The 27412-nt window shown below is 47.4% G+C and overlaps 1 protein-coding gene across 5 annotated transcripts; it reads left to right on the plus strand.

The window, feature by feature from the left end:
* The first annotated feature begins 488 nt into the window (after positions 1–488).
* Positions 489–24488, plus strand: ARHGAP1 (Rho GTPase activating protein 1). Of its 5 annotated transcripts, none has more exons than XM_042868710.1 (13): positions 489–565; positions 4422–4605; positions 5094–5186; positions 15285–15372; positions 15589–15720; positions 16218–16304; positions 16887–16985; positions 17659–17766; positions 18971–19047; positions 19451–19528; positions 20081–20209; positions 20422–20525; positions 21495–24488. In XM_042868710.1, exons 2-13 carry the CDS (start codon positions 4467–4469, stop codon positions 21672–21674), a joined length of 1314 nt encoding a protein of 437 aa, XP_042724644.1. In that variant the 5' UTR covers positions 489–565; positions 4422–4466; the 3' UTR covers positions 21675–24488. The 5 variants fall into 5 exon arrangements, with proteins under 5 accessions (XP_042724644.1, XP_042724686.1, XP_042724675.1 ...); XM_042868752.1 differs by having other exon boundaries at positions 5097–5186; XM_042868741.1 differs by having other exon boundaries at positions 517–565; positions 4434–4605.
* The last annotated feature ends 2924 nt before the right edge of the window (positions 24489–27412 follow it).

Below are 27412 nucleotides of genomic sequence, written 5' to 3' on the forward strand. Positions count from 1 at the left end.
CACCACTGGCCCACATGCCCATGCAAGCACCGAGTTGAACCCCACTTGAGGATAACGACAGGTCCAGGTCTGAATGCACCTCTTTTTGCCCCATCTCCACTTTTTCTGCTGTGGATCCATTACCCACACCCTTGTCCAGCTGTTCCCTGCACCTGCCGCTGGTGTGGACGTTTGAGATGGCCGTTTGGCGCTCACTGTCAGTCCTCGCCACTTTGGCTCACGTCTGGGAGAAGCACTTTCCTTTCCCGGCAGTGTTTGGCGGCCGGCCTCCTCGTCGGGGCGCCGCGCCGCTCACCTCCGCCAGCCGCGGGCCTCGGCCGGCAGCGCCGGGCCCACGCACCCCGCTGTCCCTCCAGCGCCGCGCAGACAGGAGGCGCCAAGAGTTCGAGGCCGGGCCCGCGGCCCTCCGCGTCGCCGGAACGGTGCGAGGCGGCGACGGGCGCGGCCGGACGGCGTCCCGCGAGGGCGGAGCGGCGTTTCCCCGGCGACAGGCAGCGAGCGCTTCCGGCGGGAGGCGGATGCCGGAGGGGCCTGGCGGGCGGGCCGGGCCGAGAGGAGACGGCAGGTACCGGCGGCGGAGGGGGCGGGCGACGCGGCTGGGCACAGAGCGCCGAGCCCCGAGGCCGGGTGTTAGCGGGCCTGTCTTGTGCGGGGAGGCTGCGGGGCCGGGCCGGGCCGGGCTGGGCTGCTGGGGAGGGGGAGGTGCCGGAGGGCCGGGCGGGAAGCGGCCCCGCTTGGGCGCCTGAGCCGGGCTCCTTGCGCGGCCGTGTGTCCGGGGAGAATCGTCCCGGGGCTTTACGTGTGCAGGCCGGGAACGCCCGAGGTGTGCTGCTGAGCGACTAACGCTTTGCAGCGGGAAGAGGAGCCCTCCCGCGGGCTGTACCTGGTAAGAGTTGTTACTTCTGCTGCTTTCATTCCTGCTGTGCTTTGCCGTGCGAGCTGTGTTTGCTGTGAAGGCTGCAGCGCGGTGCAGGAATCTGGTTGAAGTGTACGGAAAAACAGAAGTTTCTGCGATTGAAGTGAAACCGGCGGGAGTGGCGGGTGGCAGCAGGGACAGGGCTTTGTCTGAGGAGTTCCCCGCTCAGACTTTGTGTGGAGGTTGTGTTGTAGAGGGCTGAGGTTTCCTTCCTGCGGAACGTGCTGTTCTGCACCGCATCTCTGCTAGCAAAAGAGTCTTTTTTTTTGGCTGGAGAGCAAAGCACGTGGCTTGGCAAATGCTGAGAGCGCTCGGAGAGGAGCAGAAAGTGCTTGGGAGGAATGGGAGCAGTTGGCTCTTTAGAGAAATGCTTCTGGTTCCAAGTGTGATTCTTTTGTTTGAAATGTTTAAGTAGGCTTTTAACTTTTTAAATCTGGGAACGTAATTGTCCTTGCGTTGTGATTGGCCGTGCAGGTGTATGGTTTGCATCTCGTCATGGTAATTATCCACTGAATGTGATGTTCTTAGGTTGTGTTATGTTTGGTGATGTGCTGTTCTCTGACAGTCGTTTCACCCTTGTGATGATGCACTGATGCAGGATGGATGTCCCAGTCAGTGGCAGGTCCTGCTTATGGCTCGTTTTGAGGAGATGGAAAAAATCGTGTGCAGTCATTCAGAAAATGAAGTGTGTAGACTTGTGAGGACCTTAGCATTAGAGCTGTCCTGGTTTCAGTTCCACGTTTAGTTTCTTACCTCCCAGCTTTCACTTCCGGCTCTCCTTCTCAGTGCCCACCAGTTCCTGGACGTTTTGAGCATTATGTTTTTCTGAATTGCTATGATGTGAGAGATTTCGTGATTCTGTCTTTTGCATCGGTGGGAAAAGGCAGGGGAAATTCTGCAGAAAGCCCTCTGAAGCTCTCTGGGACCTACGGTCTGCTTCACAAGCAGAACCTGAAATCTAAGAGGTCTTCTCTGGGTTCTCCTGCCATTAACTGCCATGAGGCACTAACCTAGAGTTGAGAAACAGAGCTGCCTACCTACTAGTGAACAGTGCAAGGAGATACCTGGGGAGCCTGTTCTGACTTCCAAGGGGGAAGGCAGGTTTGGCCAGAAGCATACCCCCTGGTTTCTGCAGTGTGGAACTGTAGACATCCTACTGGTGACCTCCTTCTTCCTCATGGTGCCACACTAGCATTAATTCTAGGAGCGTGCCAAAGGGGAATTCTGCCAGTGCTGTCAAATAACCAACATTTATGGCTCTGACGATGTGCTGCCAGTTGACTCTGGAGCCAAGCTGTAGTCCTTGTAGTGAGAAGTAGGGAAACTTGGTGTCCTGCTGGCCCTGTGGCAGTACTATCGCTCTTCTGTAGGAAGGTTTGGATTTGGTCCTTGAGAGCATCAAGACTGCTGAGGGGACACTGTTGTACAGGGCATCCTCAAGAGCTTGGTGTAGAAGGCATGTCCCTGGGTCAGCGCATGGTAGCAGCTGAAGGTAGGTGAGGCCTCTGCCCACTGGAGTGAGGAGTGCTTGGGAGCTGCGTACGCTTTGTGTGCCCTGAAAGCCCTGCGCAGGGCTGGGCGGTGGGGCTGCTGAGCTGCAGCGGGAATGCTTTCAGCTCACTGAGTCATAGGAATCGGTGCCTGGTGTTACCATAGAAATCAGAGCAGTTGCTAGGGGTGGGGAGTTGCTTGTCATTTGGCCTCGTTGCTGCGTGGTTCTGGCATGAGCTCATGGTTCAGAAGAACCTGATTTCTTGCTCTCTGCTCCTCTGGGATCAGGTTCTTCTGAACCATGAGCTCGTGCCAGAACCTCTGGGAGCAGAGAGGTCAGGCAGCTCTTGGTCCTTGTGAGAGGGCAGGGAATGGCCTTGCTTGGGCCTCTGCTTAGCTGCAGTGGTCAGACCCTGCGTGTTTGCCATGCTGCCTTGACTATCTGCTGCCCAGATGCATCTTGCTCTTTCATATTTCGGGAATCTAATTTCATTTGCTTAGCCCTTGCCCTCTGGGAGCCTGAGAGAAGTGAAAACTGGTTGTAAACTGGTGGGTAAGAGATAAGGGATGACAGGAGGTAAGCTTTTGTAGTAATCTAGGGGGAGGGAACAAATGGTAACTGTTCCATTTCCTTTTCTCTCAAAATACACCAAGCTTGGTCTTCAGTGTTGCCCTGAACATGGCTGTGACACCTTCCAGTGCTTGGTCTCTTGCAGGTCATGTCCTCAGGGCTTGATCATTTTCCCTGGATAGATACACACAGTCAAGCTCTAGGGATGGAAGATGCAATATATAGTTGCTCCCTTCATTCTGCTAAAGGAAATAGCTTTACTGTGATTATCTTATTCCCACACAAAGGCAGTGTGCCTCCTCAGATCATCTTTTAGCTCTTTGCTCCCCTTGTAAGGCAAAACAAGCACAAGCCTGTCAGAGCAGCGGTGTTACAGGGAATCTTGCTGATGCAAGGTGTCATTTTGTGTTTCTGCAGTTCCTCTTGGCTTACTGCCTGTTTGCTGTTGAATTACTGTCCATGTGGTGATGCTGACTTAGGTCTGTTTGAGCAGTCCAGGTCAGCGTATCTGTCCTGTCCTGAGTTTCCTTGCTTGTTTCCAGCAGACTGACACTAATGGATGACAGTTGTTTCCTGGGGGTCTTCCCTGAGGATCAGTGCCCTTAGGAGGTGCCTTTGTTGTGCTACCTCACTTCTGGGTTTGACAAACTGCTGCTTCAAGTAAGGGTGAGAAATATTTGCAAGAGCAAACACAGTGGTTTGTTTCTTGCACACGCTTAACTCCTTGTTATCCTTAGTAGTATGGCAGTATTGGTGAAAAATACTCATTCTAGCAATAGGGCTTTATATTGAAGGAATGATTTCTGTAGTTTTGCAATTCTTCAGCAGAAGTATTTGCTGGGTGATGCTGAAAGGAGATTAGGGTTTTATGCGCATTGTTCTCTCTGTTTTACTAGCCTACAGAATCCTGCTTTAAGAAGCTCTGAGCTGTTTGCTTCTATGAGCAGATCCCAGCACATTGAAGCACCAGCTTTGGTGTTGATGAGAGCTCTGACCCTCCCTCATGGGGAGAAGGGGGGGTGATTCCTGGGAAAGCTTCCAGCACTGGGCCAGCTATGGAAACAGCTGGGCTATCTGCCAGCTCGTCAGAGGGAGGGGAGCTCTTAGCTGCAGTGAGTGTATTGGGCAGGGGCTGGCATAGCCTGTTGCCTTCCTCTGCATTTTGTTGCTGCTCTGGTTTGAGGAGAGAAACTAATTTGGAAACAGCTGTGGTCAAACAGCCTCACTGAGAGGGTTGGTGTAGGCTCCTGATGTGCTTTTGATAGCAACTGACACAAAAGAATCTGACATATGTCAGCGCTCCTGGCTTGGAGGAGGAAGAGGGGGAGGGGAACGTGGCCTCTGGATAGGTAAAGATAAAGCAGGCTTTGGGAAAAATCAGTGAGGAGAGTTTTTTGGGGATGGAAACTATGATTTCTGTGTCTCACCTAGTGATTTCTGCAGATCTTGTTCTAGACGCTGCAAAATAAACTGCAATACTTGGAGACCATGGCTGCAGATCCACTCTCAGAGCTTCAGGATGACCTGAACTTGGATGATACCAACCAGTCCCTCAGCCAGCTCAAACTGGCCTCCATAGATGACAAGAACTGGCCTGCAGATGAAGACCCTGCTTTTCCCAAATCAGGTCAGTATCCTTCTTGTTTGGGGTCTGGGTTTAGGCCAAATTAGAGCTGTTTCTCCTGCAACATTGTGGCCATATCTACATGTGTAGAAAGTCCCAGCTTCTCATAAAAGCTTTATAGGTGCATTTCTGTTGCACCACACCCAAGTAGATTAGCTCTTCCATTGAACAACGCTAAAAGTTCAAAGCCAGGTGATGTAAATATGTTCTTCTCAGTTATGGCACCAACTGTAGTTTAGTGGTGGCAGCATAGACACACTGTAAAGCCTGAAATATCCTCTCTTGTTGACTCTTACAGGATAGTTTGATCTGCCTGAGTGGAAGAGTCTTGAACTTCCATGTGGGAGATAGGTCTGGAAAACTGGGCTTTAAAAGCCTGTATGAATCCATTCAATTACTGCGCAGTGAACTGTTGCCAAAGAAGGTCAGGGAAACTAGCTCAGATATCCAGATCCATTTTTTTAAGTGGTTATTCCATATGTTTTGTGCAGAAGACTCCAAAGGCTCCCCTGAGGCTGTCACTCACCTGCGGTGGGATGATCCCTACTATGATATCGCCAGGCACCACATTGTGGAAGTAGCAGGTAATGGCCTTTTTTCTGTTTTCTCCTTTGATATCTTTGCAGCTGGGCTGAGGAAGGCTCTTTTCTGATACAGTGGTGGGAGCATCTGCCATGCCCACGTGGCAATGACAGCTGGCATCATAAAGAAAAGGAAGCACTGAACTTCTTGACTGTTTGCAATAAGTTTTAATTTTCCATTGATCTTGGTTAAACTTGCATTCTTTCTCGACTGTTGTTGTCTTGATTATATTATTAGTGGGACTTGGTTGCTTTTGTTGAATTGTTTTAGGTGTGGCCTTGAGCACAGGATGTGGATTCTATATGATAGTGTTGCCCAAACTACCTGGTTATGCAGCACAGTTGTGAGCTTCCTCAGCTGACTGAGTAGGTCTGGAAGCTCTACTGTATCTGAATGGCCAGAGCTTGCCATCCTGTCCATACATGGCATATTTTAGAGAGCTGAAAAATGGAGAAGAGGCCCAAAGCCCACTGGAAGTAAGGAGGTGATCATTCAGAGTCACAAGCATTCTGATTTCTTCTGTATGGTTGTCTTACCAGTATTACTTTAATTGCATGAACTCTCGGTGGTTTCCTACTGGGGCCTCCATGAGAAAGACAGCTGGAGATAGTTTTCAGTTTGCTACGGTAAGTCTGAGAGAAGGGTCATTCTAGTTTGTCTTTCATTCCTTGTTTAAGAAAAAAAGCCTTTTTAACCTGTTGGGACTTGACAGACTTCCTACTTGACCAACTGCAGCCACATCATCCCCTTTCCCTTGCTATTTCTCTGTACCTTGGTTCTTGCCCCAAATATGAATTTGCAGAGAAGCAGAGGCACAAGCTGGAGTCTTCCTGATCAAGGGTTGTTCTGCAGAAGGGCTTGATCAGAGGGGAAATGTTTGTGGGCAGCTTACCTTGGCACGTGTTGTCTGGATATCAGTCTTGAGCTGTCATTAGAATGAGGTTTCTTTCTATTGTCCTCTCATGTTACAAAGGGTAATGGCCAACTTAAAACCTCACCCTTCTTTGTCTCCCTCTGTGTCTTTGTTGCTGAATGACAGGCATTTAGTGTTGGAGCCATTGTGTCTTCCAGTTTTTCTACAAGTGCTTTGATTTGCAGATATGTTAGTAACCCTTTCCATGGGCTGGCTTTTCAGGACTGGAGTCAATATGAATCTGCACAAATCTTCCTGCTGCTGAAATTGGGAAGGAACAGATGTGTGGACTCCTGCCATTTCACTGGTAGTGGCTGGAACATAATGATAGAAGAAACCGTTTCTAAACTCTGGGAGCTAGTGAGTTAAATAATACTGTTGTTCACCCCAGACAAAACCAAAGAGCTTAGCAGGAGTGCTTAGATCACAGACGTTGATAAGACTGGAATGTCATCAGCTCAGAGAAGGATACACTTTGAGGGCTGTCTCTTGATCTGAGCACCAGTCTTTCTGTGGGATTTCTGTTCTGAGGTAACGCAGTGGTTGTTGTACAAGCGCTGTGAATGGAGTGTCACTGCGAGGGAGATGCATCTCAGCGCTGTTGGAAAGCAGCCATTTGTCACAGATGTCTAGCGCAGTGCACAAAGAATTTCCTCACTTCCTGGAAGGAGGTCAGGGAGCTGTGGTGTCTGCCTGGGAGGTGTGCTTGCTTTCTGAAGGAGCCCTCTTCACTGTGGTTTGAATTTGTGTTTCTAGTGTTTCTCTGGCTTTGTGTCTCTATATAGCACAGCAGCATCTCAAAGAGCCGTCAGTTGTTGGCTGTTAGGGGCTTTTCACCGGAGCTAATTTATTTGAAAATGCTTGATAGTTTTCCCCACAAAATGTGGTGCAATGCCTTACTTAAGTAAAGAAACAGCTCTGAGTAGGGGATTTGCTGGCCCCTGGTTTGTGAGACTCTCTGCTGTCTCATCTCCTGGAAGTGGAAACTACAAAGTGGATCAAAGGGTCTGGAATCGTAATCTGGGTTCTGAGGTGAAGCAGTTTGTTCAGTTTTCTTGGTCAATAATTAGTAACACTATGCTGTCTGATTCTCTGAACTGTTAATGTTCTTTGGGCTGTCACTGGAAGTGAGCAATCTGGGAAAATCTGGAAAAAGTAGCTGAGGAGTAAAAAGTCACACTGGAGGATTGAAATGGAACAGTTTGGATTTGGCTGTACTGACAAGTTATGCTTGTCAGCACTTTTAGCTGCAGTGAACATTTGCTGTGGAACCAGGTGGCTCCACCCCAGCTTTCTTGTAAATATTGGCAAACAGCAGCAGCTGAAGGGTAGTTTTATCCATTCTGTTTTTTTATTAGCTTTCTCTTCTGTGTCCTTCCCTGTTTTACACTGTAGAGTAGAAAGCTTATGGCTAATTCTGTTTGTGCTTTCCCTGAAATGTATTCTGGGTGCTGATGCTATTTTGAGACAAGAGCAGAAGGCTGGTTCCCATCCCCAGGCTGAGACCCCAGGGTTATCCTGCGTGGTCAGAGCAGTAATTGCTTATTGCAGGATGATGCACAACGTTCATAAACAATACAAAAATACTGTTTTGAACCCACTCATTTTCTATCTGACTTTAATTTATGACTCAGTGCAAGTCATGCTGCATGTGAATATCATAACTATCTGGCCTTAAGGGGAAGAAAATGGCTCATAAACATTTTGCAAGGTTTGCCAGAAAAATGTGGTGGTTTTTTTTTTTCTTTTTTTTTTTTTATGTGCTTCAAAATAGTGCAGCAGTTCCATGGAAGGTCCCTTTGTGCTCTGTGCTCCTGTCTCTTCTTGGGGGCTGGGATCTTCCTTGGAAGAGGCTGTTTGTTGCCCTGGAAGTTGCTGGCATGGCATTGCTGTCCCTAGAGGTGGTGTGTCACAGGAAGACAGAGCAAGAGGCTTCCAGACTATGGTTCCAAGGGATTGCAATGACAGTTATGAATCTATGAATATTTTAGTTTTGGGAAAGCTTCTGTTGGTTTTGGGATATAGTGCTTTTCTGAAAGAAAGAGTTGGTACTCTTTGCCTGTCCTTACAGACTTCAGCCTTCAGGTGTCTGTTTCTGGAGCATTTTAGGGAGGCCATGGAGAGGACTGCATGTGTTGTGCTCTTGTTGATTTTGAGTTGCCCTTTTTGCGAGCGGATAAATTTGTCTTTGCATGTGGCTAAAAGTTGGAGCAGAGGTGGCTGGGTTTCACTGCACAAACCACTTCTGCAAAGTGTGGTTTTTTCCTTACATCACACAGCGTTTGGAGGAAGCACAGGCTTTTGGTTGAAGGCTGTTGATGAGCTATCCCAAGCTTCTGTTCAGAGTTTTTGTTTCCTAATGCAAATTCTGCTATGGCAGAGGTTCTGCTTCCATCTGTTTAAGACTGAGGCAAACTCGTGTGATGTAATCTCAAATTTCAGCAGAGGCTGAATTGCAGGAATATGGCAGATAGTTAATATCAGTCTGAAGGTGTTCCTACTTGAAATCTGGGATGTGTGGGAAGAGCATGTCTCTTGACTGTTCTCTTCTAACACGTTCCTTCCTCGTTCTTCCGCCCAGTCAGAAGTACTGCTCTGCCACCTCTGCAGTCAATAGGCAAACCTGTATGAGATTCATCAGGATTCCCATTTTTCCACAAGAACTGTTTTCTTCCTTTTGCAAAAGGAAGACTGGAGCTTAACATGGAGGTGGCGGATGAATTTTCTGGTGGTGTGGAGCTGGAGATGATGTAGCAGTTGTCAGGAGACCGGCCATTGCTATCAACTGCGTAGTCTCTACCTGATAACCTCAAGGCCTTACGGAAGCTTAGAGCATGTATTTGCTAGGCTTGTGGGGAATCTGCTTCCTCACACCGTTAAATTGGTAACCATAGGACTGTGTCCTCGCAGAGAAGGCTTGATGCTAGTGCGTAGTAAGACCTGCTATTGAGGTGGGGAAGCAAGGTGATGTGCAAGGAGTGCACCTTCTTGAATGTTATGAGGCTGCAGAGGATGTCTTTCTTGGTGCGTGATACCAAACCTACCTGAAAACCATTGTAGCTGGCTGTTGGCTGCAGGTACCGAAGTTGTAACTATTGCTGATCATTTGCTGTCACTGTTGGTGAATGACCTGGGGAGATCTAAACTTAGGTCACAGTAGCTACTGTTGCACTAAGCAGGCAAAGGCAGAAGTTGCAGACAAAGATGATGTCAGAAGTTTGTTGCAGCATTGTTTTGGTGGCCGGTGTAGTGAGCAAAGGGCCCTACTAACTAAGGATCCTTTCCATTCCAGTATGATGCATTCTTGTTGGCTCCATTAGCACAGGACACTGGCAGTTCTGCTGTATTTGGTTGTAGCTTATGGCTTTAACTTTTTAAAGAGTATCATATGATACAGAATGATGTGTTGCTTCCGTAGAATTGGGCCCATGTAAAGAAAGCAAAGTTTTTGCTCCATGTTTTGAGATGTGAGATCGTGGGAGCAGAATTTCTAAGAGAATCGTAAGTTTCTAAGGGAGATCAATGGAACAAAGTATTTCTCTTTAGGGCTCTGTTCAGCTCATCCTTCTATGTCAACAGTTCCATTTGGGTTTGTAGAGTGTATGTAGCTGGTGATGGAAGGAGTGCGGGGATGGCAATAAACACTTTCATAGCTTTTTCCCTTTCCAAAGAAACCACTTTTTCACCTCTAATAGGCAATTTCTTTTTTTCTTTTTCTTTTTTTTTTTTCTTTTTTAATTCAGAATCTAATAAAAAGATTTGCTTTGGAAGCTGTGTTGTAGGTCTAAACTGTCCTCATATTCTTATTAGTGAATTTGGGCTTCTTTCCAAACAGGCTGTTAGGTGTATTATAATTGGTTATTTATTCAGTGTGATGCCATCCGCTGTACGCTTCTGTGGCTCTTTGAAGGACCTTGAGTGACAGAATTAGTTGCATTAAACCCTTTTAAAAGTAGCAGTACAGCAGTTGCCATTTTCTTGGTGAAGGGAGTGTAACTATAGCTTACAAGGTCCAGAAACTGGATTGTGGTTATAATGAATTTGTTGCAGTCTGAAGAAAGACACCCAGCTGTCATGGAAGACAGTAAGCACCTCTACTTCGACAGTAAGCACCTCTACTTCGTACCTGTGGTTGCTCTGAAGAGAGAGGAGCTTGTAGAAAAGATAAAGTGGAAGGGGTTTAACTGCTGCAGGACAGCAAGTGAATGCATCTCAGTGGTAGTCTCACTAGATACTGAGACTTCATACTCAAGATTACTTTGTGGGAAAGAGTGCAAAACTTGGCTTGCTATAACTTTGTTTCTGTTCCTCCAGACCAGGGTGCACTTGATGGGGCCCAACCAGGTAGGTAGATTTTTTGTGATACTGTAGATCCTGGTATTCCTTTAGCATGACTGTGGCCTGTAGCTGGGTTATCTCAAGGGAGCCCAAACTTTGCTCAGCCTCAGGCCGTGCTGGCAACTTTTCAGGAGTCCAAAGGCTGCACCAAATTGTTCTCTGAGGACTGCACCTCTGCCTGAGGCACAGCGGAATCATCTGAGCCAACTTTGACCTGTGGGCTTTCCCTGTGGTGCTTTGGGGCTCTCCGGACTCCGTGTCAATTCTGGTCCTCTTCTGGTGGTGGCCTGCTGGTCCTGCTCAGTTTGAATGCTTACCCTGTTGTCATGTGTGCTCTAGAAGTTCATCCTAGGATTGCTTCCTTTCCCTTTGTTAGACCTGCTGCTGCATTCACCTATTATGCAGCTGGTGTTACAATTGGATTCTCCAGATGAAAGTTACTGTTATCAATTTCTTCTGCATTTGGCTGCAGAGATGTTGTATTTTGGTAACTTGTGCCTCGTTCTAGCCTGAAGCTGTGTGCTAAACTACTCTGTTCTTGCTGAGCATTTGTTCTTATTCTGGACTTCAATCCCAAGCCTTAAGAATTTGGCTGCCAGTGCTTTCACACTCCTCAGTGCAGATGAAATTCTCTTCTGGTGTGAAATTCTTTCTGCTGTTTCTGAACAGCAGGCCAGAACTTTTGTTCAGTCCATGGAAATGCTGATCCTCATCACCTCATTATATGGATGCTTCTCCCCTGTTTGCTGTATTCTGTTGGAGACATCCTCCAATTTTGCATTCTCTAATCTGATTCTTTAGGGTTTTGTTTTATATCAGTTAAGTCACTTGATGAGGCTTTATAATTCTGGCAGTGTCTAAATATTGGGAATGTCAAGGTGGAAGATACAATGTACTAAAATACTGCCACTTTGGGCTTCTTTCTTTTCTTGTGAGGTTGAATCCTGTGTGGAGTTCAACAGATATAAAAAAAGAAATCTACTGATGATGCTTAGACACTGCTCAGCTGTGTTCAGCAGAGACTTGAAATTATATTAGAGAAGGTGTTTTTTGTTGTTGTTGTTTTTTTAAACTGACAGTGGCTCTGAAGCATCCTAAGCTTTGTGAAACTTGGAGTGGTGTTCCAGATTTCTGCAGCGATGTCCCTTCCTCATCCCCAAACTGCCCATTTGTTGTTTTTCTGATAGCACTGGCTTTGGTGTCAGATCTGATCTGTCTGCATTCTCTCAGTATTGAAGTACCAGTTTATTGTCATTTGAATCTTCCATCAAGGTGGATGCTTGACTGAGAGTACCTGATGAATGAACTGGGTCCCCAGACTGCAGTTCTATTGCTGGCTAAGCTGATAACATCAGACTGTGGCAGAAAGGCTGACTGGTAATTTTCAGGAGAAGCACTTAAAAGTACAAAGTAAGGTTTGCAAGTCAAGTGTTTTATTTTCCATTTTGGCTGTACAGATATGTTTAATATAGGGTTCTGTCTCAGGACAATGCTGCTACCTTAATATGAATTTCTCCTGATATGTTTGCATTGATACAGGTTGCCATCTGAAACATTAGTTTCAGTATTTAGTCTTCATTCCTTCTAGAAGTATGGTCCTGCTTTGATGGTTTGGCTCTGTGAGTACCAAAGTGTATAACTGCTTCTTTTTTGGTTAGCTGTTAACTATTCCTGAGAAGCTGAGTAATTACTTCATGGTCTACAGTTGTGCACAATAGAAAACCTTAGCTACTTGCAATTGCAAAGGAGGAGTAAAAAAAAGAGGTAGTTAATTGATTAATACTGCAAACGAGCAAACAAATAGTGTGAGGGATGGAGCATCTGGGAAAGATCAGATGCAGTAAGGATTTGTTTGGCCTGAGGCAGAGGCCACCTGGAGGCAGTTTCTTCTGGCAATCAAGAATGCATGGAGTGGGCCTTACATTCTTGCTTATAAATTGCAACAACTGATTGTTTATCTTCAACGATCAGGAGCTGAATTTCAATATATCTGGAGAAGTCAGACGGATCAGATTTATGTCAGGAGAAAACAGGGTTGTCATTCAGTTACTTTAAGCATTTCTCTGTTGACAAGCTGAGCTCAGTGTGACGAAACTGAAGTGAAACCCAGAACTCAGTGATGGGTATGGAGTGCTCATGCAGAAATTCATTTAGGGTCACTCCTTTTTCAGTGATCTGAATGACAGTGGGTAATCTCTTAGTATACTTGGCCCTGGAAATTATCCAAGAGAAGCATGCCATCTCTCTAGATTGTCACTTTTTTCTTTTGTTATCAATCCTAGACATTTTATCCAAGGCTATTAAAACGATGAGATTCTGGACTTTGTGTAGGCCCCACCATAAGTGTTATGTCATTCTAGAGAAAGATGCTTAAGCTGTTTGGTTCCTGATTTGTGATTTATCCAGGCTGGGAGTCAGTGCCCAGGAAGCTGAACTGTGTGGTCACCTGCAGCATCACACGAAAGTGGTGCTGTGCTGTAGTTCTTCACAATGAAGCCTTCCTTGATCGAGCCTTCACTCTTTGCAGGCCCTCAAACCATCCCCTTCAATATGAATCACAGCCTCAGTTAACTGAAGGTAGCACCTGTTCTGACTTCAGCACAAGAGCTACAATCTGCACAGATCTGTCCCCCATCTTCTTTCATTGCTGTAAAACTCATCAGGTTCTCAGATGCTACCATCTTCTTGGTGCTCTATGTGGGCAGGATCCTTTGTCTTCTAGACAAAGCCATACGAGCAGAAGAGTCAAAATGTGCGGTATCTTCTCCTCCAGCACTTCTTAGCCTTCATCTTTGTATTTTAGAGAGCTTATGTGCATTTGATTCAGCCCTAAAGCTCATAGCAAGCTACCAATAAACTCTGGGCTAGGCAGAGAGTGGGCTACCATGGGATGTGCAATGTGATGTTGGTCTTGTGGCCTGGCTGTGGCTGTATCTGGTTGTTCCAGATGATCCTTGCATCACTCTCTCCTAGTCCTGCTTTCTGGGTCATGTGTCCTCCCTAACTGCCCCTTACCTGCGCATGTGTATGTCAGTGTGATGGCCTACACCAGCCCTTTCCTGGTCCGTACCTGGTGCTGCCTCAGGTGCCCCTAACCTTTGTAGAGGCTCTGGCTTGTGTGCATCAATAAATTGTCTTGTGTTGTCTGGTGAGTGGCTTGAAAATGAAACTTGAAAAATGGAGGTGAACAAGAAGAGAGAGAGTTCTTTTGTCCAGGATGGAGGTAAAAGACAGGGTTAATGGCTTCTTAGTGTCACGGCCTGTGTATGTGAGTTCTCTGGCTGCTATCTGAAGCAGCAAGTGGTCATCTCTTACTAACAGACAGTATTCCTGGAAGCCTCAGGTTTGTTCTGCTGTTAATGTGAGATCTCAGTTGTTGCATGGCAAGTCTAGCTGGACAATAGTTGGCTTCTGGAGCCCATGCAAGTGTGAAAAAACAGCTGCACGCTCTGAATGCTGTAAAGCCAGCAGGAGGAATAGGATATCTTTCAAGAGGAATGATGTGCTGCAGGGCTGTCCTGTGTAAGTGTAAATCCTTGCTGCTTTTCTGTGTTTTGGTTTGAATGGGATGGTTGTGCCATGGAAAGGGAGGTGGGTATTCTTGATCGTAACCTCAGTAACCTCTTTCACTGCTCTCTTCTCCCAATTGACAATAAAGCACAGCCGGGTTACTAGCCAGAAAGATGGGAATACTTGAATTCTTCACACTAAAGGAACAATGTTGCCTCCACTGCTGCTAAAAAAGCAGGCCATCTCTATGGAAGTGAATTGGATGGTGTGCCTGTTTAGGAGAGAACCAGACTTTCCAATAGACTGTATATCCAGACCTGGTTCTTACTTATCTAAATCTCTCAGTTTCCCTACCATGTCTGCTAAGCTTGCCTGTGCCCACTTGCTTGGATTTTGTTCATGGAGTTGGAGAGCTCTGCTGATAGAAGTATGCTGTGGTATGAAGACATATTTGGAGGAAAACTCAGCTCATTGCCTCTGAAGCCTCAAGAGGTGGCTGGGAATGTCCTTCCTAAGATAAGGTTGCTATGTAGGTTATTTGGCTCTAAATGTGATAGGGATTATTTTCTGATAGGTTTTTGACATAGAACACTCAGTTATACCGGGCTTTGCAGCTCTTTGGGAAAATACCATTGTGGATGGAAAAATCTAGGAAGCAGTGAACAATAGCTTATTCTGCAGCACACAGCTCCCCATGAGCCCCGCCTGGAGAATCCAGCAACCCTGACCTGATCCATCCATAGAAAAGGCTTGTGATGATGCTTGCTTTTTTCTGGGATGTGGCTGGGGCTGCCTGTTTCTGGGAATTTCTCGGCTTCCAGGGTGTGGAGTGGCTTTGTTCTGTGTGCAGAATGAAGCTCTAGGTGAAGCAAGAAATACACAGACCATGAACAGTTAGCCTGGGACTGCATGCAGAAGAGGTGTAATGGTTATTGCCTCTGTGAGGGGCGGTTTTCCTGTGCCTCCCTATGCATGCATGTGACAGGAGCAGTGCCCCAAGGAGCAGTGTTGCAGCATTGAATGCTTTGAGTATTGCAGGCCTCCACTTGTATATGCCATGAAGCTTCCTGGCTTCTAGTCCTTGCTCTTCCTTCAGGGCTGAAGCATGGACTCTGTTCTTTATTCATGTTGCCAGTTTGCCAGGCCCTTGGTGCTCAGGTTTTTGCTTTCATCCTAGGCCTATGACAACTCCACTGAAAATTGGTTCATCTTTGCTGTCAGCTTTGGCATTTTGGACTTCTGCCTTGTTATGGTGGTTTTCCATGTTCCATTTCCCCTTTGCTGTCAAGCCCACAGCATAGTTCTGAAACTCTTGTAACCTCTGACATTTAATCTGCAGGTGATGACAAATATGGAAGGAAAGTCATTTTGTTCAGTGCCTGTCGGATGCCCCCAAGTCATCAGCTCGACCATGTGAAACTGCTGGGGTAAGTAGGGTCTTCAGAGGCTGCTGTTAATGTAATTTCCAGGTACTGGATTCCTGAGGCCAGATCCATGTGGAATCTCGTCTTCATCTGAACGTGTCCTTGCAAAGAGCTTACCTCTGTTGCTGAGGATGCAGTCCTCTGTTATGGCACACTAAAACGAGGAAGAGCCTCTTTGTGGCAGAGTATGAAGTGAATTCATGAGCTGTCTGTTTTCAGGTACCTGAAATTCACACTGGACCAGTATGTGGAAAGTGATTACACTCTGGTGTATCTACACCATGGCCTGACTAGTGAGAACAAGCCATCCCTGAGCTGGCTGCGGGATGCCTACAGGGAATTTGATCGCAAGTGAGTAGGGGACAGCAGGCAAGGTGCAGCATGCTGCTCTGTAGTCTCATACAGAAGATCCTTCCCCTTTTTCACAAGTAGCTTGGTGATCATATCTTACTATTGCCTGTTTCTACTGCTTGTGGAGGTGGGTTTTTGTCTGCTGCAGGCTGAATCGTGGAATGCACAGCTCCTTTCGAAATTGCATTTCTTAGGACAACAGGTAAGGAGCAGAACCAGGAACCAGTGCAAGTGTGTCAGCTCTGTGGTATAATTGTTATTTCCTGGTGAGGCTTGTCACTGCTCCTGGGCAGATCTTAGAATAATGTAATATGGACCCTTAGACTGCTGGGCATCCTGACATGAGGATGAAGCATGGAAAAGCAGAGGCCACAGGTGGCTGGGGAGTGGTGAGGCAGAATGCAAAAGGAACAGAGCATCTAGAATGTCTTAATCTTGTGAAAAGGTTGGTCCCCTTCTTAAAGCACAGTTCATCCTCACTTAGCTTCTCTTGGCAGGTACAAGAAGAACATCAAAGCCTTGTATATTGTGCATCCAACCATGTTCATCAAGACCCTTCTGATTCTCTTCAAGCCTCTGATCAGGTAGGAAGCACTATGGGAGGCTCACCCAATCCTCACAGTGCTGGGGAATAATGGAGCATTCTGAGGAAGCACAAGGTATGTGCAGGCTATGAAGTCTGCTCTGCAGCCTCACACCCTGTGCTGTCCCCTCTTGTTTCTGAGCTCAAAAATATTCAGACACAAGAAATACAAAATACAGTTTGCTGCTCCTTGCTATCCAGCCAATTAGAAATAATGTGTTGTAGATTTTGCTAAGAATAAAAAACGAAGTGAGAGCATCAGTACAGATTCTGTTAACTCACTGCATTGATGCTGAAATCTGAACTCCATAAAATAACAAAAAAGTAGTTAGTTCCTCCCTTAGGAGGGAGAAATCCAGGAAGGCTGCCTCTGTTAGGGCTTCTAACATGACCTGCAAAGTCTTCGCATCTCCAATACATGAGTTGGAGAGCTGTGTGAGCAACATCTCTGCTACTCCATGCCTACTCATTTACCTCATCAATGCTTCTTTGAGACCCCTGCCCTCCTTGCCTGTAAGAAATCTGCTTTTCAGATACTGGATTTCTTATTTCCTCACATACCTACTTGTCTCCTGTTTTTCAGCTTTAAGTTTGGACGAAAGATTTTTTATGTGAACTTCCTTAGTGAGCTGGAGGAGTATGTAAAGCTGGAACAGTTGGGAATCCCGAGTCAAGTGCTGAAGTAAGAGTGTTGCTTATCTTCCATTTGTTTAGGGCTCTAAGAGCGGATTTTACTGGATGAAAGGCAAGGGGAGGAAGGGATTATTCCAGCCAGGCAGTGGTTTTAGAAGGAACAGTACAAATTGCTATAAAGACTGTTGTTTCTCTCTGCTGTTTTTCTTGTGTGTCTTTGATCCCAGCACCCAGTTCTGCCCTTGAAGTAAAAGTACTTCTCCATAAGAGCACCCATCATGCCTCTCCCATTCAACCCCGAGGGGCTTTCTGCAAGTTACTGAAGTTAACACTGACCTAGACTGTGTGGCATGTATCTGTTGTGTCAGGCACCTCCTCTGCTCATTTGGCACGGTTCAGCTCCTCTTTGAGGCTTCCTGAAGTCACCACAATCTTAGTCCATCATCTCAAACAGTGCTGTCCTAGCCTCCTACCTGCACTGTGGTCTTCAGCTGCTCCAGCTCATGATTCCATACGTATCTTCCTTTCCCCCTGCTTTTTTTCTGGCAGTCATATTAGTTTGTGTTGCTCCAGACCTGCCTGTCCTGTATTTGCGTAAGTGAAATCAACCGTGCTAGGCTGGAGATATTAGCAGTGTGTTAGCAGTGGGTCACATACAGTGCTGGGTTTGTGCTCTTTCTGGGAAGTAGAGTGACTTTTTACTAGCCTGTGTTTTGCCACAGGTATGATGAATATCTCAGATCCCTCCAGAAACCTTCGCAAGTGCCCCAGAAGCCAATGTCTCCACACACACCACTGGCAAACCAGCAGTTTGGAGTCTCGCTCCAACAGTGAGTATCTCTGAATTTTGTTGCCGTTGCCCTGATCGATCTGTTTTGAGGTCACTGTATTTATAGCTGAACAGCTGCAGAAACGGCTGTAAAATTTTTTGCAGTTTGGACTTACTACAAAACTATAATCATCCTTCTGAGAATCTGTCTGCATCCAGACTCTGATTGACTCAGTTCAGTTCCACCCTTTTCATTCCATGGCTAGAACCTAGATCCTATCTAAATTAGGATGAGATTGTTTCTGTAGTTAGGGCTCATTAAGGGAGGGGCAAAATAAAGACCATGAGGACAGCTTTATGCCATTAAAAGCTTTGTCTAAACAAAGGAAGTCTGTTAGAGGTTGGCTGAGGTGTCTTTAGGGCTGTGCTATTTTTACTGAGTAGCGTTGCAGATCTGTTTCTTAGTTTTTTTCCATATCGTTTGTAGTCACCCTTGTACTGATTTCCAGCCCTCATTCCTGCACAGTGACACAGGCAGACACTGGCAGGGGATAGTGATACTGCCTAAGTGTCGAAGGTATTTTTAACTTTGACTGTGATTTTGCAGCAGGAAAATGAGGAGGAGGAGCCAGGATTGTGTGGCCAGACAGATCCTCTGAAGCAATCTGGGAATACATTCCCCAGCTTCAACACCACGCTTCTGAATATCACCCTGTGGTGATGTGTGCCTGAGCCTGTTAGTGGGCTGAGGGGTGAACAGCTGCATACCACAAAGCTGTACATGGACTGTCTGATGTGAGAGTGGCAGTGGATGCCTCAGCATCACTGACAACCACTGTGTTGGCTATTTTTCCCTTACAGAAATGGAGTAGATAAGATTATCCTATGTATCATTCTGTCGTGTGTCAGCTTCTCTCTGCCCTTGTCCGCAAGGGAAAAGACCAAGGCAGTTTAACTCTCTTCACCTGCTTTGTAACTAGCAGCCTTACCTTCTGGGAACCCCACTGCCCTGGTGTCTGTGTGTGGTGATTTTTATGGAGGACAAAGAAATATTCCTGTGGTGTGGTAACGAGCCCAGTCTTGCTCCAGTGAATGACTTCTCATGATGGGAGTAATGGATGAATCAGGGAGATAGTTAGCAAGATACTATGTCATCCCAAGTTAGTCAAAGTCAAAGTTAGTACACCTTCAGGCAACTTCATGTCTTGGGCTGTGTGCAGGGCAGGGAGGACCAGTCATTTGTAACCTTCTGTCTCTTCCCACAGTCTCCGGGAGAAGAGCCCTGATCAGTCTCCTGTTCCCCTGGTAGTCAGAGAGACCATTGCTCATTTGCAGGAGCATGGTAAGTGCTTGGGGAGGCTGGGCCCTTCTTAATTCCATGCTGTTGGCCTCTCTTCTACCCTGTTCTAATCCACGGTGAGTTCAGACACAGCAGAATAATCAAGGGTAAGATGTAAAGGCCTGACCCAAGTGGGTCAGCCTTGAAGAGGTCGTACAGTTTCATGGCTGGGAGACATTTTTCTTTCAGTTGTCCATCCTGTCACTTGTATAAGAGTAGTAAATGCTGCTTGTATCCTTTGCCTGCTGCTGAAGGCAGGAAGAATTTCAGTTCTGTTTTAAAAAAAAAAAAAAAGGAACTTGTTGATAATTGCCTGAACACCCCACAGCGTGGATTTATGATTGTTAATACTAGCATTCCTAGACTCCCACATAACCAATCTTCTCCATGTGCTCTCACCTTACAGCTCTTGCGACAGAAGGGATTTTCCGGAGATCAGCAAACACACAGGTTGTCAGAGACGTCCAGCAAAAATACAACATGGGTGAGTGCTCCAACTCAGCAGAGCCACTGTTGTTCTCTGACTCCTGCTGTCCTGCTAGAGCTGCGTTGGAGCTAGGCCAGCAGGGCTCCTCAACTTCTCTGATAGGCCTCTCGGTGAAGCCCTGCCAGGATATGACCCGAGTTGCAAGGCAGAAGCATCTGACACAGAAGTTCAGTACTTCTGATTTGTGGAAAGCCTAATCCTTCACACTCATGTTTCCTTTGCTGCCCTTTTCCTGTCTCTCAGGAATATTTCCCTGTTTCTCAGGATAGGGCATACCGTGTTTGTCTGGTTATGCCGAAGGGACTGAAGATGACTGGTCATCTCTTTCATATTTTCTGAAGATTTAGTGCTGGGTTCAGCAGGGCATTGCATATGCTTTTGGGACACATTTTTCCACTCCATTAGAAGACGCGGTGTTTCAGTACTCTCTCGATGTTCTTTAAATTATGGCTTCCCTGGTTCCGGGCTCCAACCTTCACATCACATTCTGTGTCTGGAGGAGATCCTACTTTGGCCAGTGAGAGTTGAGTCTCTGCATTACTTTCTCAGGTGTGCCGGTAGATTTCCAGCAGTATGAAGATGTCCATCTCCCTGCTGTGATTCTCAAGACCTTCTTGAGAGAGCTGCCTGAGCCCCTCCTCACTTTTGGCCTCTACAACCATGTTGTCAGCTTCCAGAGTGAGTTGTAACAAGAGTATGCTCTTCCCTGAATGTTGCAGTGGCCAAGGGCAAAGATATCTTCCATACCACCCTGGGCTGTGGAAGGGACGGTCCTGCATGGAATACCCTATGAGAGAGCAAACTGGGCTTTTGATGGGATGTGTGCTGAGGTATTCATCCTCATTTCCATGGAGAGATGAGAATTTCTTACAGACTTACTTGCTTTTTAGGTGTGGAAGAAGTGAATCGTGTGGATGTCGTTCGCAAAGCACTCCAAAATCTGCCAGAAGAAAACTACCATGTGCTCCGTTTCCTGACAGCCTTTCTGGTGCAGGTGAGCTGCTCCAAGGCTTGGAGTTGGTCTTTTAGTTCAGTTGCCAGTGCCTTGCATCAGCTTCTCGACCGCCTGCTCCCTCTTTTCCTTTGAGAAGAAATGAATCTTAAGCTAAGAAATTGCCTCTCTTTACCTTATGTTCCACTGAATGGAGTCTCATGACTGGGAGGTGCAGGCAGGCATTAAGCCAATGTGGTTTGTATCAGAGGGGCTGAAAGTGTGGAGGTGCAAAATACCTTTTGCAAAATATCTTTTGCAGAATGAGCAAAAGATTGGACTAGAAGAATGGTCACAGGTCCACCCTGCTTTCTGCTGCCACAGAAAGGTTATTCTAGCAAGAAGAAAGATCATTTTAGTTAGTAATGATCTGGAGAGATATTGGCTGACAGTGCTCTTGGTCCTATTACATTGTGACCTGGTTGCTGAGCCATGGTGGGATGTGAGAAGTGGCAAAATGTTGCTTCTTGCTTCCTGGATACTGCAAGTTGTGTGTGTTTCCCCTAGCCATCTTCTGGAGGCTTGAGCTTGTGAGTCTTGAGCTTGTCTTCCACCCTCCTTCCATCTGCTCTGGAAAGTCTGTCAGCTCTGGCTTTGGGAAGGGAAGAGGGCAGCTGTTGTGTTGTTTCTGCAGCATGTCTAAAGAGAGGGGAGAGGCAAATGGATGTGGCCTTCTCACTGGTGCGTAGAAATAGGACAAGGAGTAATGACCTAAAACTTGAACATGGGAAATTCTATACTAACATGTGGAAGAACTTCTTTTCAGCAAGGGTGAGGGAGTACTGGAACAGGTTGCCCAGAGAGGCTGTGGAGTCTCCTTCTATAGAGACATTCGAGACCCATCTGCGTGCCTATCTGTGTGACCTATTGTAGAGTGCCTGCTTAGGAGGCTTGGACTTGGTGATCACTCGGGGTCCCTTCCAACCCCTGTAATTCTGTGATTTCACGATGTTCTCTTTCCTTCCCCCATAGGTATCCGCTCACAGTGACAGAAACAAGATGACAAACACCAACCTGGCAGTTGTGTTTGGCCCAAATCTGCTGTGGGCCAAAGATGTAGCCATCACCTTAAAAGCCATCAACCCGATCAATACCTTTACCAAGTTCCTGCTGGATCACCAGAAGGAGCTCTTTGAGGATGTGGAGGCCTGATTCCCGGCCAGCCCACACCAGCACACTGTGCCCACCTTCCCACCCTTCCCACCTTGTCTTGGGGCTGTGACCAAGCTGTCTCCAGTACAAAGGGACTGTTGATCTCCTGGGTGATGAGCAGAATGAGGGCTGTGGAGATGGTGGTGAAAGTGTAAGCAAGCTGGAGACCTGCTGCTCCAGATGGGGATGGGAGCTGGTCTCCCAGCTACTGTGTGGAGTACTGCCTCACCTGCCAGTCTGTGCAGCTTCTCCAGGGCTCATCACCAGCCTGCTGCCCTATAAGATGACCAGCCATCCTTTCCTCCTTCCCTCACAAATGGTTTTTCTGCCCTCCTGTCCCTTCCCTTCCTCAGCAAAAATCTTTTTTTGTTGTTTAAACTCCCAACAGCCCCATCTCACTCTCCTTGTTTCAGCTGGGCTGTCAGGGCTCGGGCAAGACTCGCTCGGTATGTGGCACAGATGTTCTTGCTGTAGGTGCCATTTTTCTGCACTGAAAGTGCATTCTGCCTTTCACCAGGTGCATCTGAAACACTGATTGGAGCAGGCAGCCCTTGTGCTTCAGGTACTTGTCCTGCACTTGTAAACACCACTTTAGCCACAAGTTTTTGGCAGGCAAGTGAAGGATGGGTTCTACAGCACATGGGCTGTATAGACCTGCCAGACTGCAACACACAGAAGCTCAATTTAGCCCAAGCCCCTCTGGAGTCACCCACTCCAGCTACTCTTCAGCTTTTGCTGGGGTGAGTTTCCTCCTGTAGTTATCCAGCTCAGGTGTTTTCTGTCCCTTCAGCAGTATTTCCAGCCTGGTTTGGAAGGTGCGTGTCAGACCTGGCTGTGCATGGGTTCTGGCTGGGGTCCTTTCTCAGATGGGAGTCTGATTGCAAGGAGAAAGTGCCCACGTGGCACAGGACTGCTGAAAGTACGAAGATCGCTGCCTTTCCCTCTGGCAGCAACACGAGGCCTCTTCCTTCAGGCATGTGCATCTGTGCTGACAGACACAGACTGCCTTGGTTGTTTCTTCTCTTCAGTTTGAGCAGAACTTTCTCTAGCACAATGTAACAGTGAATGTGGCCTTAGGGGAAGGTCTAGGGACTGGGGCTAACCCTCACTCTGTAGTGTACCAGGCCTGGTTTACAAGTTTCTGCCCAGGTGCTGAGCACTCCTGTGCCAAAGCTGTGAGGGAACAGCTATTCCTTCAGAGGGCATTGCCTTCTCTCTTCCTCAGTTCCTTTGCCTTCCATCCTCTCATGGAAGCCTCATGTGGTGTATCCTATATGCTCTGGGCATGCCTGGAGAAATTGGATTGTCTGCAAGGCAGGCGTAGGGCTGGATGTGCCTGATGCCTTTCCTGATGCCTCGCTGTTGGTTTGGGGTTGTAGCGTGCAGGTCACCTAGAGCTAGAAGAGATCCCTCTCCTTAGCCTGGGCCTGATGGGGTGTTCGTGAGCAGCTTTCTAGCCTTATTTCTCTGGTGTGTTATACCTTTATCTGTTGTGCCCTGCATGCCTTGGCCAGTCCTGCTTTGTGCTGTATTTGGCAACAGGGACAAATGTTTTGGACCAAACAGAACTCATTTTATGAAAAGATACTGGATGCTAAATAGAATTTACTTTTTTGTAGCATTTTAGCCTGATTGGAAGTTGTTGCCCCAGTTGTAATCAAAATGACATCTGCTGCAGGGATGATGGAAGTTGCTATTCCTGCTACACTTGGAACAGGGATGGGTGTTAACACAGGAAGCCTGGCAGGGCAGTGCAGGTCTAGCAGCTGGCTTGGAGGAGGCCAGCCAGCTTGTGGGTGGAAATAGTGAGCAAGAAACTGAGCCATTGCTAAGGTTGGAGTGCGAGATGTTCTAGGACAGGGCTGGGCCTGATTTTTCTAGATATGAGGGGACTTTGTCCTGTGGAGGCTACAAGACTGCTTATTCTCTGTCCTTTGAGAGTAGGAGTCTACCCTGTTTGGCCAAGAGGTACATACTGGTTTGGCCTAAACCATTCACAGCAGTAACCAAGTAAATGTTTTGGAGGTAAAGATACTGGGCTCCTAATTCACATTTGATCTCTGCTGGAGTAAGTGAGCAGGACTGATTTGCTGTGCAGCAGTCATCTGCTGTGATGGACAGAGAGGACAAAGGTGCACTTGCTGCAGTGTTTGCTTTAGGAGCTGAGGCTTCCTGGGCATGCTGTGAGGAGAGAGAAGGCTGAAAGAGCCCAGTGCTCTGCATCCAGTGCTTCATCCATGCAGGCGCCCTGCTCCCCAGCTTCAGCATGTACAGAGAGCAGTGCAGCTGATTCTGGCCATGCTTGTATCTCCCTAGAGGAAAGGCAAACCCAGCTAATTTCTCCAGGGAGAAATGAACTCCAGGCCAGGAACTTGGGATGGGATGTGCTTGTGTGCTGGGGCACAAGGCCCGGGCCCTGCATGCAGCTGCAGATCCCTTGGCAGGGAGGCCCTGGAGGAGCAAGTGCCATTCCCAGCCCAGTAGCCAGGAGCAGTGCTGGGAGCTTAGCTGTGCTCCAGGGGGAGAGCAGAGATTGCTGCAGATATCTTGGCTGAACAAGAGCCAGCAGTGTGCCCAGGTAGGCAAGAAGGCCAGTGGCTTCCTGGCTTGTATCGGAATCAGTGTTGTCAGCAGGAGCAGGGAAGTGGTTGTCCCTCTGTATTCAGCACCGGTGAGGCTGTATCGTGAGTACTGTGTTCAGTTTTGGGCCTCTCACTGCAAGAGATACATCAAGGAACTGGAGTGTGTCCAGAGAAGGGCAACGAAGCCCTGGAGCGCAGGGCTTATGAGGAATGGCTGAGGGAGCTGGGATTGTTCAGTCTGGAGAAGAGGAAGCTCAAGGGAGACCTCATTGCTCTCTATAACTTCTTGAAGGGAGGTTGTAGTGAGCAGGGGGTCGGCCTCTCCTCTCATGTAACTAGTGATAGGACTGGAGGGAATGGCCTCGGGTTGTGCCAGGGGAGATTCAGGCTGGACATTTGGAAATACCTCTTCTCTGAAAGAGTGGTCAGGTGCTGGAATGGGCTGCCCAGGGAGGTGGTGGAGTCACCGACCCTGGAGGTGTTCAAGGAACATTTGGATTCTGTGTTGAGGGACATGGTTTACTGAGAACTGTTGGTGACAGGTGGATGGTTGGACTGGATGATCTTGCAGGACTTTTAACCTTAGTGATTGTATGATTCATTCTGTTCTGTGTCGAGTTTGTTCAGCAGGTGCTGTTTCTTTTTTTTTTTTCCTCCTCTTTTTTTAGTGAATTCCCTAACATTTCCTTTTTTAGCCAAATGGAGCCTGGTGCATCTCCTGCAGGCAGGGATAACAGCCTGCTCCAGTTCAGTGCCTGCAGGGAGCAGATCTGGAGGGTGTTCAGGAAGCTGCTGCTGCTCATGGTGGGAAAGTGCTTGCAAATCCTGGAAGGGACCCAGTGCAAATTTCCCCTTTTGTTTGCTGCTCCTCGTGCTGGAGCTGCTGGGGGCCCTGGAGCAGGCACAGTAACCAGGGCTGCTTTTGCTTCTGCTTTTTGCTCTCCTGAACACCTTCTATTGAGATATCCCTTGTGTGACTTGAGCAAGGAACTGGGCCTGCTCACAGCCTCTGCCAGTGGGCAGCTGTGCACACCTGCATCTGCTGAGGCCTGGGGCTTCCATTGCCTGCACACCTGGGCAGCATCTGCACAAGGAGCCAGGCTGGCAGAGTGTGGGCCCCACTGATCCTGGGGGATGGGGTCTGGGTAGGCTTCTGATCTTTGGCATTTTCTTCCTTTCTGTAGAGCTGCCTGAGAGTCTCCTCCCTGGTTTGTCTTTCAAGTTAGTAAGCCATTTCTCCTTGTGGAGGTGAAAAAATGGTTCTGCTCCAACCCTCTGCTTTTTAGCACCTAGCTTATTCCCCTCTGCTAAGACCTAGCGCTGTCTTCGTGGCCCTGTGTCGCTCTCTGACCCAAGTTGTACAGTGGGTGGTGCAGAGGGGGCTGGGGCTATCTGAATGCCTTGTGGCAACATCTGCTAATTTGACAGAGATCTAAGGGCCAGTTTGGTTCCTGTTTCACACGCAGGGGCCCCTGTGCAAAATATTTGGCATTGCTTTTGTTGCTGGTGTTCCCTGCCTTCTTTTCTGTTGACGTTTGTCAGGTGCAGAGCTGGGGGTTTCACAGTGGTATTTGTTCACATTGTTTATTTCCTTCTAATCGGCACCAATCTTGTATTTCACAGTTTGCACTTTTTGTATTTCAATAAAAATGGAAATGTAATCCCAGATCCAGGTGTGTCTGTCCAGTGGCAGCAGCTGTGGCACAACTACAAGAAACAGAGTTAGCTTGCTGTGCTGCCAACCGCAACACGCAGAGAAGAATGGGAGTATAAGATGCCTGCTTTGTGAGTAACTCTGCAAGGTACTGTCTGCAGAAGCATCAGGCTGGAAACAGATTTAGGAAAAGAATGAAGTATTGGGTGTTTGGCTCTTTCCTGACAGCAGTAGCCTGGTCAGGGCTGGGCATCCACATTACTGTCTCGCTGCCCTGATGAGAAGATGAGTCAGTAGCCGGGGAGCAGCACCGCTTATCTCATCCCTGTGGGCCAAGCGGGAGCCAACTGTTGGCTCCGTGTTAGGATGAGCTGGTTCTGCTTATCCAGTGGCCAAGTGATGTGCAGAGAAGCACAGGCCTGTGCCTGCCGACATCAATTTGTTATGTGGGTCACCAACTCCTTGATGTGCAGTAGGCTTTGGTTAGGACTACACTCCTTGATCTACATATGGTTAACCAACTTTTCCTGTTGGAAAGCAACTGTAATTCCTGGCTACATTAGGATGTTTTTTGGTTAGTAGGACTTTTACCCACAAAGTGATTAGTGCAGCATAACAACAGAAGAAACAAATACTGGATATGAGGGTAAGAAGAGAACATGGAGCACTGGAGCTAAAACCACACCACCAGGAGCCCTGGCTGCATGCCTTGTAGTCCGGGTATGTTGCTTCTGATGTTAACACTTGTGTTTCTACAACAGTGTGCTGCTTTTCAGTTGTTATTACTAATGGTGTATTATTTAAGGCTCATGCTGTTGAAGAGCTTTCCAGTATTGCCATTTCCTCTTCCTCATGTTGGCACTATTCAGCATGACTTGTGAGAAGCTGTCAGCCATATACAGGCTGAAGTGTTCTTGACATCAGTTCACAAATAGTGCTTTGTGTATGCTCCTTGGGTCTGATTTGCTAATTTACCTGCTGTCACTTACTGCACAGTATTTCAGATCTACAGTCGAGGGGGTTACTTAATATTTTTGTGGGGCCTTTTTATGTGGATGGTGCTTTTGCCCATAGTCTGTGAGTTCACAGGCTTCAGCCTGATTTTCCACCCCTGGGACTGTGCTGACCCACTGTAATGGGGTCAGTGTGGTTTATATGATGACTGTACAGCAGTACGTCAGTAATCAGTTCTCAGATGCCCATCTGTGGACTTGGGTCAGTGACTTCACTGCTGGGGCTGTGCAGCAATAAGCTTTGTGCTGCTCTGGAGGAGTCTGAGAGCAGTGGGTCTGTCCCTGATGGTGCCAGCAGGACATATATACTACGTGCAGCCACACAGACAGTGTAGCACCGTGTAAATAGTGTTTACTGCTTGGTGTGTTTTCATGTATGCTGCCCTATGGGTTTAGGGACACTATTCAGAAGATATATATATATATATTTTTTTTTTTAGTATGTAAAGTAGGCTCTCTTTTGGACAGTATGTGACCGGTCATAGCCTT

The sequence above is a fragment of the Lagopus leucura genome, unplaced genomic scaffold, assembly GCF_019238085.1.
Source record: "Lagopus leucura isolate 7727_CA_CO unplaced genomic scaffold, USGS_WTPT01 Super-Scaffold_1, whole genome shotgun sequence".
NCBI classification, from domain to species: domain Eukaryota; kingdom Metazoa; phylum Chordata; class Aves; order Galliformes; family Phasianidae; genus Lagopus; species Lagopus leucura.

Bases quoted from the DNA above. Each gene is read 5' to 3' on its own strand.
- ARHGAP1 (XM_042868710.1), top strand. From the start codon at position 4,467: ATGGCTGCAGATCCACTCTCAGAGCTTCAGGATGACCTGAACTTGGAT. The intron at 15,721-16,217 runs GTGAGTAGGGGA...TTCTCTTGGCAG, and splicing joins TACAGGGAATTTGATCGCAA to GTACAAGAAGAACATCAAAG. The intron at 19,529-20,080 runs GTGAGTGCTCCA...TTACTTTCTCAG, and splicing joins CCAGCAAAAATACAACATGG to GTGTGCCGGTAGATTTCCAG.